Genomic DNA, 16,457 nt, shown 5'->3' with positions numbered 1-16,457 from the left:
TAGCTTTGCTTTATTTGTATTCATTTATCTTTATTTATTTGTATAATAAGTGAAAGCAACCGCTTAGAACCTGTTATTCCTGTATAGGGGTTAGCTTTCAAGTCAGTAGGTAACTTGTTAGGGTTGGATCTTTGTAGTACAGGAAGCTCATTCAGGAAATAGGTACTTGTAATAAGGCATTAGCCAAGATATTACAGAGAATGAAATAACTTGTTCCATTCATTTTATGTGTTACCATAACCTAATTCCTAACTGAAAGGGGATATCTTGTTTGGAGTGGGACTTAAATAGGTAGAGAGAGAAAAATATGCATGAATTAAATGATCTTATCATAAAACACACTTTGAGTCCTTGACAACAATACATGGAAACAAAGTTTAATCTGTCAAAATCGTGAGTTAGTTTTGATCTAATCGCCATACACATGTATATTTTGAGGTGTAGTTGTTGTTTGTAATGGTAGGAAATGACTATAATAGATTCGGCCACTCTGTTTGATCAGTGTTTCAGTATTTCCTTGTGAACTTTCATCGGCAACCCTTTCAAAGCCAAGTACGTCCAAAGCTTTGAGTATGCCAGTAGGTTCAGAATAAAGTAAAAGAGCATTTTTATCTGGATTGGTGTCATGGTTAGCCCCAAAATATGTGCTGATTATACCAACGATAAAAGTCATATTTTTAGGGAAAATGAGTGATTTGAATTATATTTCCAAAATATGACTGGAAGAGAGGTGCACATTGTGAAACAAAAATAGAATAATAATAACCCTTGCCCAATACTTCAGGCACAAAACCTTAGATTTTGCAAGGGAGCCCTCACGTAATAATGTATACATATTGACAGATTTTGGCAAGAGGGGGGGGGGGAGGTGTCTCGTATGCCTCCCCCCCCCCCCCCCCCCCCCTCCCTCTGATCAGCCACAGGGTTCAAACCTAAAGCAGCAGTTTAACAATGGAGAAAAATCTATTTGAAAATGAAAGTGTAGTTTAGTTGGAAAATGGAATACAATGGCGAAGGAGTACCCACTTCCTCGATGTAAATCATGCAACAAACTGTGATGAGCAGACCACAAAGGCTCAGATTTCTCAGTGCTCTTCACCGAATAGCATTAATTGTCAGAAGTGATGATCAGTTTCATGAAATTGTTGAAAAGTATCTTGGTTTACTGTGGTTAGCATGAATTCTATGCACCCTACAGAGGCATGATTAATGATGAATACCACTACCTAGGGGCTACATTTCATGTTTCGTTTTTGAAGGAAATCCTATGTACATGTAGTAACCATTTTTAGAATATTTCTGGTAATGTGTTATGTTACCTTTCACAACTCTTATAAACACCTTAATTCTGCAAATAATTTGAAAATTTCATTTGATGAATGTACAGTATGCTTTTTCTATGTCTCTAAGTGTAGGGAAACCACTAGTTAAGAGTTGAAAATTTCAGGATAGCTATGATCAAAGTGGTTACAAATTTACATTCATCTTTCCTATTCTAAGCAATCTTAGAGAGAGAGAGAGAGAGAGAGAGAGAGAGGGAGAATCTTCAATTGAAGATTAGTTTGTTTTTCAGTTTTACTTTCTTGATGTGCCTTCCATCACCAAACTCTCTGTCACTAATATATCCTTCACTAAACACTCCTAATTGAAAACAAAAATTACATCATACCTTTGTTCTCCCGAGAATACAAGCTCACCTATGTTTTTCACTCCTTTTGTTAGCATTGCTCTGACAACGGCTAAATAATTACCTCACAATGGATCTCTGAAGATTCTTATTTTAAGACGACTGAGATGCCCTTTCACAGTACAACTCTCCTGGGTGTGCCAATGTGCTGCGTGGTCGCTCTCAACGCCAAATCTAGGCTGAATTGCCCCGAAAGAATGAGGGCTCCCTCGTTGATGGATTTAAAGGAAGACGCTTCTCCTTTGTCAATCAGCTTGGAGTGATGGAGGGCCGGGCTAGCGCTGACAAACTCAGCTTAAGATTCCCGGTTCTATAATCTTAATCAATCCGACCCTCTAGGGTTATATTAGGTATACCTGTTATAGCAGTCACATGGTGAACTTTCACAATTAATCAATGGCTTTAAAGCAAATATATATATATATATTTTTAAGGATTTGAGAGAATGAAGGAACAATGCAAAAAAATGTAAATCCATTAAATTTATCTTGTTGAATGCTTTCTATAACTTTGATTCATTTATACTTTTTTTTGGCGGGGTCGGGGGTAGGAGGCACTAGAGCATCTTTCCAATATTTAGTGTCTTTTTTTTTTCTTCTTCTAATTTCAAGGAAGTGTAAGACCAATGGTGTGTTGCCTCATGATTGACCCTGTGTATTAAAGTAGAGAAACACAAAAGTACAGCTTTTAAAACTTTATGCAAATAAATTTACATACAAGAATGAAGAAAGTCCATAAACACCATATAAGGAGTCATATTGACATCAGACTCTACCAACTACGTAACAAGGACCAGCTATTACACTTTTAGGGCAAAAGTGCAAAAGCCCAAAGTATGGTAGCTTTCATCGAAGCTCAAGATCTTCTGTCAACACAGTGATTATATATAGTTACTTGGAATATTAGACTAGTATCGTGGATAGCGTTACATTCATCTTTCCATAAGTCAGACTATCCCTGGTTGGAATCTTTCGTTTTTCTTGATTGTTAGACTTGGAAATCCAACATCAGTTCACGTCATGAATATATATTCTTCTATATTTATCTTATTTTTTAAACTGGCACCAGTTGACCTCATGAAGTACATGTACTTTTTTATTCTCTCATTTTTCATTCTGTGTTTAAAAATAGATATATATATATTGTTGCTCCACCTAGCACCTGTAGGATATAGAAGGATACCTCCCCCCCCCCCCCCCCCCTCCCTGAGTTGGGTCTCTCTTTAAATTTGTTCTTACGTAACCTGTTCATAAAGAATACTTGTATATAATTAATAAACGTCTTTGTTTTCACGTTCAGCCATAATTGTAATGTATTGTATTTTGCATGTGGAGACTACTGATTTTGGGGATGAAGACATGTACCGTTATGTAATGCAATAATGCATATGAAGAAAACAGTTTTCTACAATTAAATATCCACTTTTGTGCATCTTTTACTTACAATGTAGAAACTGTGCTACATTACAATATTTACTCTATCAGGAGAAACAAACAATCATTTTATTGCTGAGATTCTGACCCCAAAATGGTTTACAAATTTCATCCCTTGGTAAAATATGTTTCGACCTCTGAAGTGCCTGGGTTTTGGTGAAGTCAATTGACATCCTATACATAATGTACACTGTAAGACCTTGATAAAGTAATATACCTTGACTGAAAGGTTCAGGGCCCGGGAATACCTAGGAATATTCATTCAGTTCCAGAAATCAGTTGTACAGTGTTATAGTTGGCACCTAGTGACTTGTGTACTATATACTGTTTGCAAGAGATTCCTTGCAAACTACAGTTCAGTGATGAAAAGGAAATGTGGCCTGGAAAGTCTTCTAATTTGGAAGTCATTAAAATGTTTGATGTTTAGTAATTAGTATACCGCATTTTAAAAACGCTCGTAATCTGCAAAGTATTACCCTGCGTTTGGGTGTTTACTTGCCCCGTTTTGCATTTCCTTACAACTTGCGTGTCATCATGAGAAAATACTTTCAAACACCAACAAAATGTTCCCACAGACAAACAATGAAACACAATTTTGAAGGGAAGGGTGTCATTACCCATGTTGGACTTTTTTAGTTCTTATCTATTTATCATACCTGTACTATGCAAATGAAGTATAAACATGAATGCATGACTTGTTTTACAGTTTGTTAGCCTTGTAATCAATTCTTTGCTGGAAGTTTGCGGAACAAACTTTTCTTGGAATTCAAATTAAAGTTTGCTCATTTGATAAACATGATGTGTAGGGGTACATGACTCTCTTTTTTTTTGGGGGGGGGGGCCCGGGGATGATGTCCTTGCCATGAATACATTAATATAACTCGTTACTTCATTAAATTATATCCAGTTGTTTCTTAATAATTTTAGCACCAACTAATTCTACAGTTTTCAAGTGAGTTTATTAAAAAAGGTATACATGCATTTGATTACCGGTACTGTCGTGTATGTGTATTTTAATCACTCTATTTTGTCTTGCTTTTTTTCCTTTCTTTTTTTCCTTTCTTTTTTTCTTTCTTTTTTAAAATTTCACTTAGGAGAGTCTCCATTATTTTTAAAAACAATACAGTTGTATATCTATGCAACATTTGAGTAAGTTTAGGCAATAAGATCAATAATCATCCGTTGTTAGCCAGAAAGATGTTAACTTACAATTTTAGTTAATACCTGTCTGTCTCTCGAAAGACAGCTTGTAATTAAGGGCACGTTGTAGTGACAATTAAGTATCAACCTATATCCAAAGAGCAGAAGCGAAGATGTACCAGTCAATGAACCCAACCAAAACACCTCTGTGTTGTTGTTTTCTATTTAGGGTCATAAGTTCATTGACCTCATGACCTTGACAGGTAGACAAGCCTAAGTTCTAGGTTAGGTCTGCTTCTCCTAACTGCAATTTCCTGATGCCATGTAGGACCATGGCCTTCTTAAGTCTACTAATTGATTTGCTGTCTGACAGCATAATTATCGAGTGTTACGACTCTGATTGATTTCAGGTGAGCAGTGAAAAAAATACTTTAAACATTTCAGGGGTTACTTTTCAAGCTTGCTTGCATGAAATTAACACTCTTTATTTTATTTTGCATTGAACTCTATGCAATTTTGGGGGCTCTTTTATGACTTTCAGGGGCTCTTTTTGGCATTTCGGGGGCTAATTTGCCCCGAGCCTCCGTGTATTTTTTCCCCTGCAGGTGAGAGAGAAGGGAGAGGGAGAACAGAACCACTTGAATTTTTGTTTGCAGGTAAAACTATTGTCTGTCGGAATGCTACAGGGGATGAACTCAACTTGCCATGCCTTGAGTCAGGATCGATGATTTTTGCTTTCTATTTGGTTGTTTTTTAATTGATTTAAATCACTGATCTTTATCCCTTTAAACAAAAATCATGATTTACATTTTTGATTTTGCTGACAATCCTTATTAAGATGATAGTGGCTTTGTACTTTCACATGAACTGTACTGCAGCTCTGCTTGTTTTGTAAAAAAGAACCACCACTTCAGAAGTGGAATGGTGCCAGTTATTCTTGATTTCAATACATTTTGTTTATTGTTATAGAAATTCTACTCTTTCATCCATCTTAAACACATCTTCTACAGGTCTCTTACACACCTTGGGGGTGTTTCACAAAGGCTAAGATCGACTTTAGTTAAACTTGAAGTATGGCAGGCCATTCATGCCACTGGTCGCTCTCACTATTGGTCTCTCAAGGGACGTCACAAATCTACAGAATTCAAATTTTTGGATACTTTATTATTGAATTTTTTTTAAATCTAAAGATCATAATTTATAATATAAGGTTCTTTCATCCAATTTTACATCTGGTTCAAGAATTTTTAAGGGCATAAATCGCCTGCCATAGTTCAACCTCAACTTGAGTTGATCTTAGTCTTTGTGAAACACCCCCCAGGTCTTTCTCTCTCTTTGTGTAAGACACAGATGGGCTTGTTCAATGCGTTATCTGCTCATTTTAATTTGTATTAAACGTAGATGTTAGTCAGATTAGCAAATTGTTGTACCTGTACGAGAAAGGCTTGACGTCATTATGGGGGCAAATGTTCCCCCATGGAACGCAGCATCACGAGACCACAATCGTTTGGCACCTACCCCATTACACCCAAGATTAATCGTTATCTCCAAACCCTAACAAAGCAACTGTGTAACATCGCTGTGCATTGGCTATCCATTTTCACTCGTTAGAACCGAAATGGAAGATGTCATTTGTGTTACTGACTTGTAAGGTTGAGAAGAGGGTTAAATGTACTTTCATGAATAAAAGTTACCTCTTATAGATAAGATATTCTGTGATTTATCTCAACAAAGGGACATGGGCATGATGGATGTGTGGGTATGATATCATCATCATCAAAAATATTTTGTATTTTGACCGTGACAGGTCACACAAGATAAAAGTTTGGAAACAACACAGGTGAATGAGATAGTGTCATGAACCGATGATCCAGAGTCGGGAGGAGGAAGAAGAATGTCCCTTTAATTTGGTACGCTGAGTTTGTTCAGTGAATTTGAAGAGGAAACTGGGTCGGGACAGCTTGTGGTGAAAGTTACACCACTCATCCTGTGGAAGGAAGTCTTCCCCTTGTGGTGCTTGTGAAATGAGAGCGTTTTTTTTTATAGTAACCTTACCTCAACCATTTTGCTTTTATTTAGCTTAGAACTGTGCTCGTGTGATGGAACTCAAGTTGAATGCACCTCAGTTTTGTGTAGAAAGAAAACAAGGAAAGAAAAACATAGCAGTATCGATGGCTTGATCTGCAGAGACAGTGAGATGAACTCGAAGAACTGCCTGAACCATACACGTGCTCCCCCATATATAGAACAGAAGTAGAAATTGAATGTTTTTGCTATCATGTTTAGCAGTAGGCATAACAAAAGTAGTTCCTGGCATGGAGAATGTTTTCACTGATTTCAGGTGGTGGAGTGTTTGATATGTCAAGCTTTTTTTTCCAGACATTTCATTGACCTTACATAGAACACAGAAATTTGCAGATTGAGAGTATGAATCATGGCCCAGAATTTTTGTCCTTGACCATGGTATTTCATCTATATTCTCTCTCCCAACCCAGGTGTAGGAATAAGTAGGAAGACTTAGGCCTGTCCTCATCAGACCAAAGTTGCAAAATAACCTGCTATTTTAACTAACAGAAAGATAAATCTTGGTCTTCTTTCCAATATAGCCTGCTATTTGGGAAAAAGTGGGCTAATTTGTGCTAGTTTGTGATGAGCGTATGGGTCTAGTGAAGACGCAATTTCAAGTCTGAAAATAGCGGTTATTTTGCAACTTCTGTCTGATTAAGACAGGCCTCTTGAATGCCATGAATCCTGTATCAGTCATGTGCTTTATCTCCAACAGATGATAACATGTACAAGTACAAGTGGATCTCCTTTTGTTAATTTGTTTTGGAGGGACTCAATAATATTATTTAATTGAGGATTAATTCTTTCTCATATGGCACTAAGTCATAACCCTGGTTTTGAACCTGATACCTACTGGTCACATGACCCCTGCTTTACCATTGAGCCATTGTACTTCACTTATTTACATGAACCAACAGAATTATCATTATCATAGTAATCATAATATTCTCTCTCTCTCTCTCTCTCTCTGTCTCTCTCTCTCTCTCCCTCCCTCCCTCCCTCCCTCTCTCTCCCTCTCTCTATCTCTCTCTCTCTCTTTCTCTCCCTCTCTCTCTCTCTCTCTCTCTCTCTCTCTCTCTCTCTCCCTCTTCTGTTTTCTTTGTTTCTGCAGGTTGGTACACAGTCTCCAGTTTGAGGACCATGATGGCAAGGTCAAGGATGCTAACATGAAAGATGCCGATACATTCTCCATCTACGATCCAAGGAATCCGATGAACAAGAGGAGAAGAGAGGACGGTAGTAAACAGAAGAAAAAAGAGAGAAGATGATAGTAAAAAGATGAAGAAAGATCTGATAAACTGTCACTGTGCTTCACGTTGTGTTTTTAATGCAAAAATTCAACAAGGAACCAGTAATATTGCTACTGAGACCCAGTGAAGAGAAGACAATAAACAGAAGAGAAGCAATAGAAAACAAGAGGGAAGAGAACAAATGAAGGTGAAGGATGCCAACATGAGAGATTCCCTCAGTATCTGTGGTTTAAGAAATCCGATGACCAAAACAAGAAGGGAGGATAGTAAATTTTAGAAGAAAGATAGAAGGTAATAGACAGAAGAGAAAAGCAAGTATTATAGTAAAAAGAAGGAAAACAGAGGAGAAACCATGGCTGTGCTTCTGAGATCTAGTGATGAAAAAACATTAAACAGAAGAGGATAGACAGAATATGATGGTAAAAAGAAGAGAAAGAGACAAGAAGTCGTCACTGTTCTTCACAGACTCTCTTTAAGAAAGCTTGAGGTTGCATTACCATGCCATTCTGAACGTTCTATTCGTTGAACCAACAATCGTGCTTCTGAGAACCACGAATGAGGGGAGCAGAAACAAAAGAGGAAAGGCCATGGTGATGATGATGCTGTGTTACCATTCAGTGAAAATTATCTTCATGTAGCATTGCAACTGCACCAGTATGCAAGTCTTTTCTGCTTGTTGGAGATGATAGCTTTAATCATCAAAAGCTCAATTTTAAGTAATAATGCAAGTGCACCAAGATGCAGATGTTGTTTTTGTTCACTGAATATGATAGTTGGAACCACCAAACACACTCAGCCTGTTCACTTCTGAATTCTCTCATTCCCATAGCCTCAATACAGGATCCAACCGGATCCCGTAGGCAATTAGTTAAGAAGTGTTGGGACGCACCAAGGTACAGACATTTCTAAAAGTTGGTCTTACATCGGTGCTTTCCCAGAGCCAATGAAGAGAGGCTGATTAGTAGAAGAAGAAAGAAGGACGATAGTGATTTCAACTATCGAATTACAAACATTTATTGATAAACAAAGTTGTTTCATTTACACTTTAATCTGATGTATATTGCAGTGGATAATGGATATAATGGTTGATGCCATAGCTCAACTTAACTGTTCTGTACTTGTATTTAAAAAAAATATAAAGAAGAATCCAGATGTAAATCATTACAGCATTCTGAGAGTCATAGAGAGAGCAACCAGTACAAAAGATAAGCCATCACATCATAATTGTGATAAAGCAACTTGCAACAAAATGTAGATGGAAGACGTGCTTTAGATATCTCATTCCAAGGTTTATGATACATTAGGCCAAATGCATGGAAATGGATGAAACAAGTTTTTTTCCCCCATTTTGTATTCATTTATTTATTTACCGTATATTTATTATTATTATTATTTTAATTTTTTTTTTTTTTTTTTTTTTTTTTTGGGGGGGGGGGGGGGGGGGGGGGGGGGGGGGGAGGGGGTGAGGGGTATGTTTTAACTTTAAAATTTCTAGTGTATTAAATACATTGGACAACTACAAAGTTATGTTAGGAGTGCCTCTGACTATTGTTTGTTTACCTTTAAGATCTGTTAAATTCAAAGTGCAAAGACAGCCCTAGTTTTCACTTTGAAATCTTTTGTAATTATTCTTTTTTTTAGCAGTACTAAGGAACCTGGGATGTCCCATTTTAACCACAATTTTCCTGTGAACTTGAAAAGAGAAATGTTTTATATTCATTATGGCCTTGAGAAATTGTCAGGAAATCTATCTGGCTTCTGGACGCTACTTTGGTAGTGGTGCCAATCGATCACTGTGAGAGAGGGTATGTAAGGGAAGGATTGGAAGAGAGAGAGAGAGAGCCAAGACAAAGATAGGAAGCTTTGAGAGAAACAGAGAGGAGAGAAGAAAGAAAGAAGAGACATAGAGGCAGATAGAAAGGGGGTAAGGATAGAGAAATGGAGGAAGGAATGAAGAGAGAGAGAGAGAGAGAGCAAAGATGACGATAGGAGGATTTGAGAGAAACGGAGACGAGAGAGGGTTGAAAGAAGAAACAGAGAGGCAGATAGATAGATAGAGAGTGGTTTTGGACGAAGAGAGAGAGAGAGATAGTAAAGTATTAAAAGCCAAGAGAAGCATGAAGGCTGAGGATAGTCTCACTTTCCTGGTCTCATACAGTATTATTCTAAATCTTAGCCATTTTGGGTTCCAAATTTTTTTGCCCAGTATTCAACAGGTTGAATAGTTATTGTCCATTTTGTGAAGTGTATTTCGATTCCCCAACTTTGCTGAATGTTTTTTAATGTTCAACTTTGTTTCTTTATAAAATGAAGTTAATGAACGCATGCTCTAATTACATACATTAAATCAATCTACTATTGTTTATCAAAAGCACCTGGCCCCCTATCTTAGAAGGAGTTGTGATATATCTGAATTACACACATACCCTCTAATCATTGGATCATGCAGTGACTTGAAATCGATTTTGATAAATTCTAGGCCCTGTCCTATAAAACATGATTGATCAAAATTTATTACAAGTCTTCTTATCAATCGTAAAGTCACAATTGCTGTATTTGTTATATCACAATATGCAGTTAGATGTGGCTTCAAGCTATGTAATAAATTGCTGCTCTGTGTATACATACATATGTATATATTTCTGTGCATTAAATGCTCATACATGTAAAATGACAAATTGTTGATGTGCATTGATATTTTATCGTTTTGTAGTTTTAGAAATGCACAAGGGTTATCTGGAATGTGAAGCTATAACAAAATACATGAGGTCTATTTGGAGCAAGAAGGACATTAACTTATATACTTTAACACAAGGTTATCGCCCAACTTGCTCTGAACATACAATATGTAAGAAGTAAAACACAGGTAATACAATGCTAAAAATGAGATTGAAGTGATTTTCATTTTAATTGGATGTGATTTCAATTGGGTTCATGTGAAATAAACAAAGAGCTTGAGATCTACACCTATTTGGGTATAGGGTGTGATGCTGAAGATGGGAATGTGTAGAGTAGGGATGAAGATGAAGATGACAAACTGAGGAAGGAAGATGATGATGGTGTTAGTATTGGTAGTAGCTGTCAAGGTGGTGGTTGTAATGGTGATGCTGTCAGCTTCAGTGATTGTGCTAGTTGCCAAAGATGTGATGATGGTAGTGAAGATGGTTCTGTTGTTCGGGTGATGGTATAGTGATATTAATGACAGGTGGTAGCTGTAGCGGTAGGTTGTTACTGTATTCTATGTACTGAAATAATGATGAAAAGCTAAGGCTATGCTCTACATAAAGTAAGCTTGGTACGAAAGTGAAGAAACGACGCAATCTCGAACGTTACAATATATTGTATATTTTATATTTCGGTGGTTTAAAATGTTATATTATAACAAATATTAAAGGGAAAATAAAATTTTAAAATAAAAAATGTATTAGGAAAGATTTGAATCAATCGCATTTTGAATAAATATAAGTTAACACTTTTTTCCTACATTGAACCTTTTAGTAGCATTAAATAGACACTTTTCATGATTGAAAACGTTCTTGTTTACATGTTGTAATCCAAACTTTTGCGCAATATGCCGTCCAAATCAAGGCACTTCCTGTCCAAAGCGACATTTGAATATCATTCTACTCTGACCATTACTGGTGTCCGTTTCCTGGTCAAGATTGACCACGATCAGACAGCATGATGCTTGTTTGGATAGCACGCTCTCCTTCTCGATTTAAAAAAAATGGGTAAAAGTCCATTTCGTTAAAGGTACACTTTGGTGGGGATAATTGAAGAAGAGCGCTATCTAGAGGTCCGATCTCACGTACCCGATAAGGAACATTTACTGTAATCATACCTGTAAATAAGGTCACCATTAACTTTGCCATCCAAAGTGCTCCTAGTGAAACGTTAGTGATGGTGTTAGTGGTGGTGGTGGTATTGTAGCTGGTGGTGGTTGTGATGATGATGGCAGTGGTGGATCCAGAGGGGCCCTCTCCCCCCTGGGAAAAAATGTGTAAAAACACGTGATTTTTTACCTTTGGGGGGGGGGGGGTGCAAATTTACAAATTTTCGAGGGCCAAAAAAAAATGTGATCACTACCCCCCCCCCCCCCCCCCCCCCCCCCCCCCCCCCCCCCCCCCCTGAGCGGAACAGATTGATTAACTGATGGGTGTATGAACATTGTGTGATTGATAGATATACAGATTTATTAAGTTAAATTGGGGATTTCAGTGATTTATTGATTTATGATTTTTTTGATTTTTTTTTAAATGCTCTGGATTCAGACATCTCGAAATTTGTACATATTAAAAATGCACACTGGAAGTTGCGTAATAAGCCTTGGGAGTCTGTCAAAATTAATGGCTTGATAAAATAGTAATACAAACTGAAAGAGGGGAAACATTCACAACTTGCCTATTTTGTTTTTTTCAAATACCCAAGGACATACATGACAGACAGGTGTGCCAACACTTGTAAACAAATATCATTTTTTGATTGTGAATAGGAATAAACAACTCTGAAGGAGAATCGATGTAAGTAGATCCTTTATGTCATCGCACAAACTTCTCGAAACGCGCCACAAGGGTTAATTACATTATATTGCATAATCCCTTAATATAACTGACTTCTTTTTTTTCATAACGATTGATGAATTAAATGGTTATTAGTACAAACATTCATGTTTACTCAAATCCTCCCACGCATTACGAGTGCCCTTCGTAGGGGGCTTAATATTGATGAATTGCCAGGAAGTGCGGCTTTCCCTTAAGCAGCCATTAAGGCTGGTAATTGCCCCTATCACCAGCCTCGTTCAATTAAAATCATAGACATAACTTCGATAATAGTTCACAGCATTGACGAATAGTCGGTGCGGTTGGTTACGTAATAATCGCTAATGAACGAAGTTGCGAAGACTTTCCCCGAGCCGGCGGCTTTCTGACAACTTGGTATCTATTAGCCCATTTCGCTGCTCATCTGCACTTTAAAGTTGTGACCGTTGTTTGTGTGAATAAATCAGATGATGAAAGGGAGCATCGAAGAAGTGTATGGCTGTTTGTGGAAGTGACTGGTGCCACGGGCAGTGTCCTCGTGTGACTCTGTTAAGATGGATGAGAACATGAAACATATGGTGCGAGAAAAGCATAAGATTTATAGCCACTGACGTGATCCAACCTTTTTTTTTCATGTTAGTTTTCTCAACTCATGACCTGAAACAAGATTCCCTTGAAGGAAAACACAGCAATACAAGTTAGCCAACCACAATGATTTTCGCCAGTTATTTTTCGTTGCACTAAATTTGTAACTGTTGACATCCATTTAGTTCATGTAATTCGAATGCGGAAATGCCTTAATCCAACATACCATTCTAAGTTTAGTAAAATACCACCAAAAAGACTTTATTAATGTCCTCAAAAAGAACTTTATGATTTTGTTTTCCTCTCGGTCTGCTGCGCTTACCTCCGCTTTCTTCATCTTAATCTCAGTTATGGTAAATGATTTCCTTTCTTTCTAGTAGAGCTAAGCATATCTTTTCAGTTACTGTAAAGATATTTGCTAGAAAAGGGTACGGAGTTTGCTTCGTTGTAGTCATTATGCCGGTACTCCAAATTTGAAGTAGCTTAATCATTAATCGCCGTCACTTTCTAAGATTTAAAACAAACAAAAATCTGAGACGGTAAGATCGCCCACTCCTCGTAAGCTAAATGTCAGTTGTCATAGTTTCATGAGTTGTTTGTATTGTGGCTAATTAAAATCTGCCATCGTAAATAATTGTCCTAGACACGTCTGTAGTCTAGGGCATTTTTGTCATTTGCCGACCGTTACATGGGTAGTAAGGTTCTTCGTTTCTTATTTTTAGAGCGATGAGGCTATTTTTAGCGCCAGCCCGTAGTTAATGTTGAAGGTTATTCGTACACAAGGTTTAACAAGGGAAATTGATCACTGTTAGTGTTCGAGAGAATGTTGATCGTCCACGAAATTGTGTGTGCATTGAAATTACGCCACTCCGCGACCCCCTGCAACGGAAACTATTGACCAATCACGGTAGACGTTGTGACGCGCCGTAGGTAGACGCGTGCATGAAAACACCCAGCTGTGCAGACGAAACTGTCATTTCGAAATTTCGCGACGCACTCTATCTATGTAAGATTAGTGGTCAGTGAGTTACATAAAAGAACAATAACAGAGGACCATGGAAAATACATACGAAGACATTGTAAGTTGTAACGCTGTATTGAAGTGATACAAATATGAATCCTAATTTGCAATAACTCATGCCAGCTTATTGACAGTTATAACTAGAAGGCCTGTACTTCGTTTTATGATCTTGGAAATAATGATTATGACAACGGGGTATTCAAATCTACAATGCATTGTGTTGTTACAACGGCTGACAAAGTTCTGCTATATTCATTGCCCTGGTAACGTTATGCCATAAAACATAAAATTTCTTTAAAAAAAGCATGGATCAAGTAAAACTAGAAACATGCTCAAATACCCCGTCAACGTTTTCGAATTTTAGCAGACTCATGTTTCTACGCCGCAGCGTTTATCGCTCATTTCGACAAATTATTACCAAATTATTATTAGCTAAGCTAAATCCATGAAGTCTCAATGGAACAGGAAAGTTGATTTAAACGAAAGATAAGTCTCAGCGTGGTACGCTGATTCGATAAATTGTGCCTTTTTTTAGTTCGCACTGACCCGTATGGCATGGCATTAATAAATAAGATGTAATAGATATAAGCACTGAACATATTTTGATGACTTAATCCATTTTCTGTTTTCGCTGCTTCATTCTTCAAGCATGTCAAGATTCACACCCTACAGGCGACCTACGATGCCTCTCTCTGTCTGTCTGCACAATTTGGATCTGTGTATGTGTGTGTACTGATGACATACATGTAGACCAGTTTGCTAACATATTCAAATTTAAGGATTTTTCTTTCCCGGTGACCAGCGTGACCTAGTGGCGAGGCATTCATTAGCCTATTATTAACAATACTTGGAATCCAGTACATTACTTGTTGCTATGACGGGCAAGCACAAAAAAGTCTTCATGTTGTCAAGAACAACTTTCTTTGAAAAATATGCATAAAATATGAATATGTTAGTAAACCGGTCTATTGTATAAACATTGGTATATAAGGTATGTTTATAATACATAATATTAGAAATTCCACCTACCGTTCTTTTTATTCTTGGTTTCTATGTCCCTCTCTCTCTCTCTCTCTCTGCAATTTGTCAGTGTGAAACTCTTTGTTAACTGTCTTTCTTCCTCACCACCTCTTCTCCACTCTCTCTCTCTCTTTCGCCCCCTCTCTCTTTGCTAGTATCTCTCTCTCTCTCTCTCTCTCTCTCTCTAGCTCCCCTCCCCTTCACTAGTCACCACACAAAGTTGATATCTTTAAGCCTGATGATAATTAGGAACGAATGATTACGTCTTCATTTCGTCACCAGGGTTCGTGCATATGCATTCAACTATTATGATAAATAATTTTGTCCCATATTGTGGTAGAATTTCAAATGTCAAGAGGTATATTACTCTGCGAACTCATGATCTTGTCATGTGCACGGTGACCAGGAGAAAAAAAAAACACGAATGCGTTTCCTAAATATTGTTAGAGATCCAGAGTACCTTTATAAAGTTTAAAAGCTGTGATTCTCTCTTTAAAAAAAAAAAATTGGCTATAAGGGAACAAACTGCTTATAAGGTAAGCTTTTTATTTCGTACTACCAAAATCATGCTTGTTTTGTTCAGAATAGTGCCCTAATAAGTATATTTCATTTATTTTACTCGCTTGTAGGGGGGGGGGGGCTATGGGGGCTGAAGCTCCCCTCACACCCGGATTCCCTTCTCCCAACAAAAAAATGATAATAATAAAACACACACACGAACTAAAAATTGTACTCTATTAAATACACTGTTGGTCATAATGGTGGAATAATTATTTTTACCCCAGTTTAGGGAAGGATTTTAAAAAATTATTTATTTCTAATAGATCTAGATAATGGCATACATTCTCAGATTTTATTGAATATTGATTTGCGAGTGTTTCTTTTGCGTGACTGCTAAATCATATGTGTGCTACTATGCTAATCAGCTAGGGAACCTACGTCCTTAAATCATAATTGACAGTAATGAGGATTAATGCCTCACAAAAGAGCACTTATATAGCTGATCGACACGATTTTTATCCTGGGGCCTCACAGTAACGAGGCCATTGCTTAGCCCCTGAATCATGACTGTACGCAGTGTTTGCTAGGGTACGCGGCCGCCCCCACAAATCCCCCAAAACGAAGAAAATGCAATAAATTGTCAAAAATTCATTGCAATTTCCCCCCGCCCCCAACAAGAAAAATTTCTCTGTGTGGCCATGCCCCAGGATAAAAATCGTGTCGATCAGCTATATATCAGTGCCCTTTTGTGAGGCATTAATCCTCATTACTGTCAATCATGACTTAAGGACGTAGGTCCCTTAGCTGATTAGCATAGTAACACACATAATGATGAAGCAGTCACGCAAAACAAATACTCGCAAATTAGTATTCAATAAAATCTGAGAATGTATGCCATCATCTAGATCTATTAGAAATAAATAATTTTTAAAAATCCTTCCCTAAACTGGGGTAAAAATAAATATTCCACCTTTATGACCAACAGTGTACATAGATAAATAAATGAAGAAAGAAAGAAAAAAGAATGAAAAAACGAGGAAAGAAAGAAAAAGAAAGATGAATGCTGTTTAGAGACCAACAATTTAAGAAATAAGTAAATTGATAGACGAAAAAAGGGTTTAGCCCAAAATGGAGATTTAAACTGGAATTTTTCATTTTAATCGCCTTTAATACAGAAACTGTATATTTGTTTTGATAGTTCATGATGTCCATTTT

The 16,457-nt window shown here is 37.2% G+C and overlaps 1 protein-coding gene across 1 annotated transcript in view; it reads left to right on the top strand.

Annotated features, from left to right (window-relative positions):
- Positions 1-8,967, top strand: part of LOC583439 (spliceosome-associated protein CWC27 homolog) — a 31,489-nt gene extending 22,522 nt beyond the window's left edge. Inside the window, exon 11 of the mRNA XM_011676984.2 lies at positions 7,439-8,967. Within this exon, the coding sequence (XP_011675286.2) occupies positions 7,439-7,595 (157 nt within the window). The 3' untranslated portion in view covers positions 7,596-8,967. The remainder of the gene's footprint in view (positions 1-7,438) is intronic.
- Positions 8,968-16,457: the final 7,490 nt, after the last annotated feature.

The sequence above is a fragment of the Strongylocentrotus purpuratus genome, unplaced genomic scaffold, assembly GCF_000002235.5.
Source record: "Strongylocentrotus purpuratus isolate Spur 01 unplaced genomic scaffold, Spur_5.0 spur5_scaffold_3, whole genome shotgun sequence".
NCBI classification, from domain to species: Eukaryota; Metazoa; Echinodermata; class Echinoidea; order Camarodonta; family Strongylocentrotidae; genus Strongylocentrotus; species Strongylocentrotus purpuratus.
This window is presented reverse-complemented; position numbering and strand designations above follow the sequence as displayed.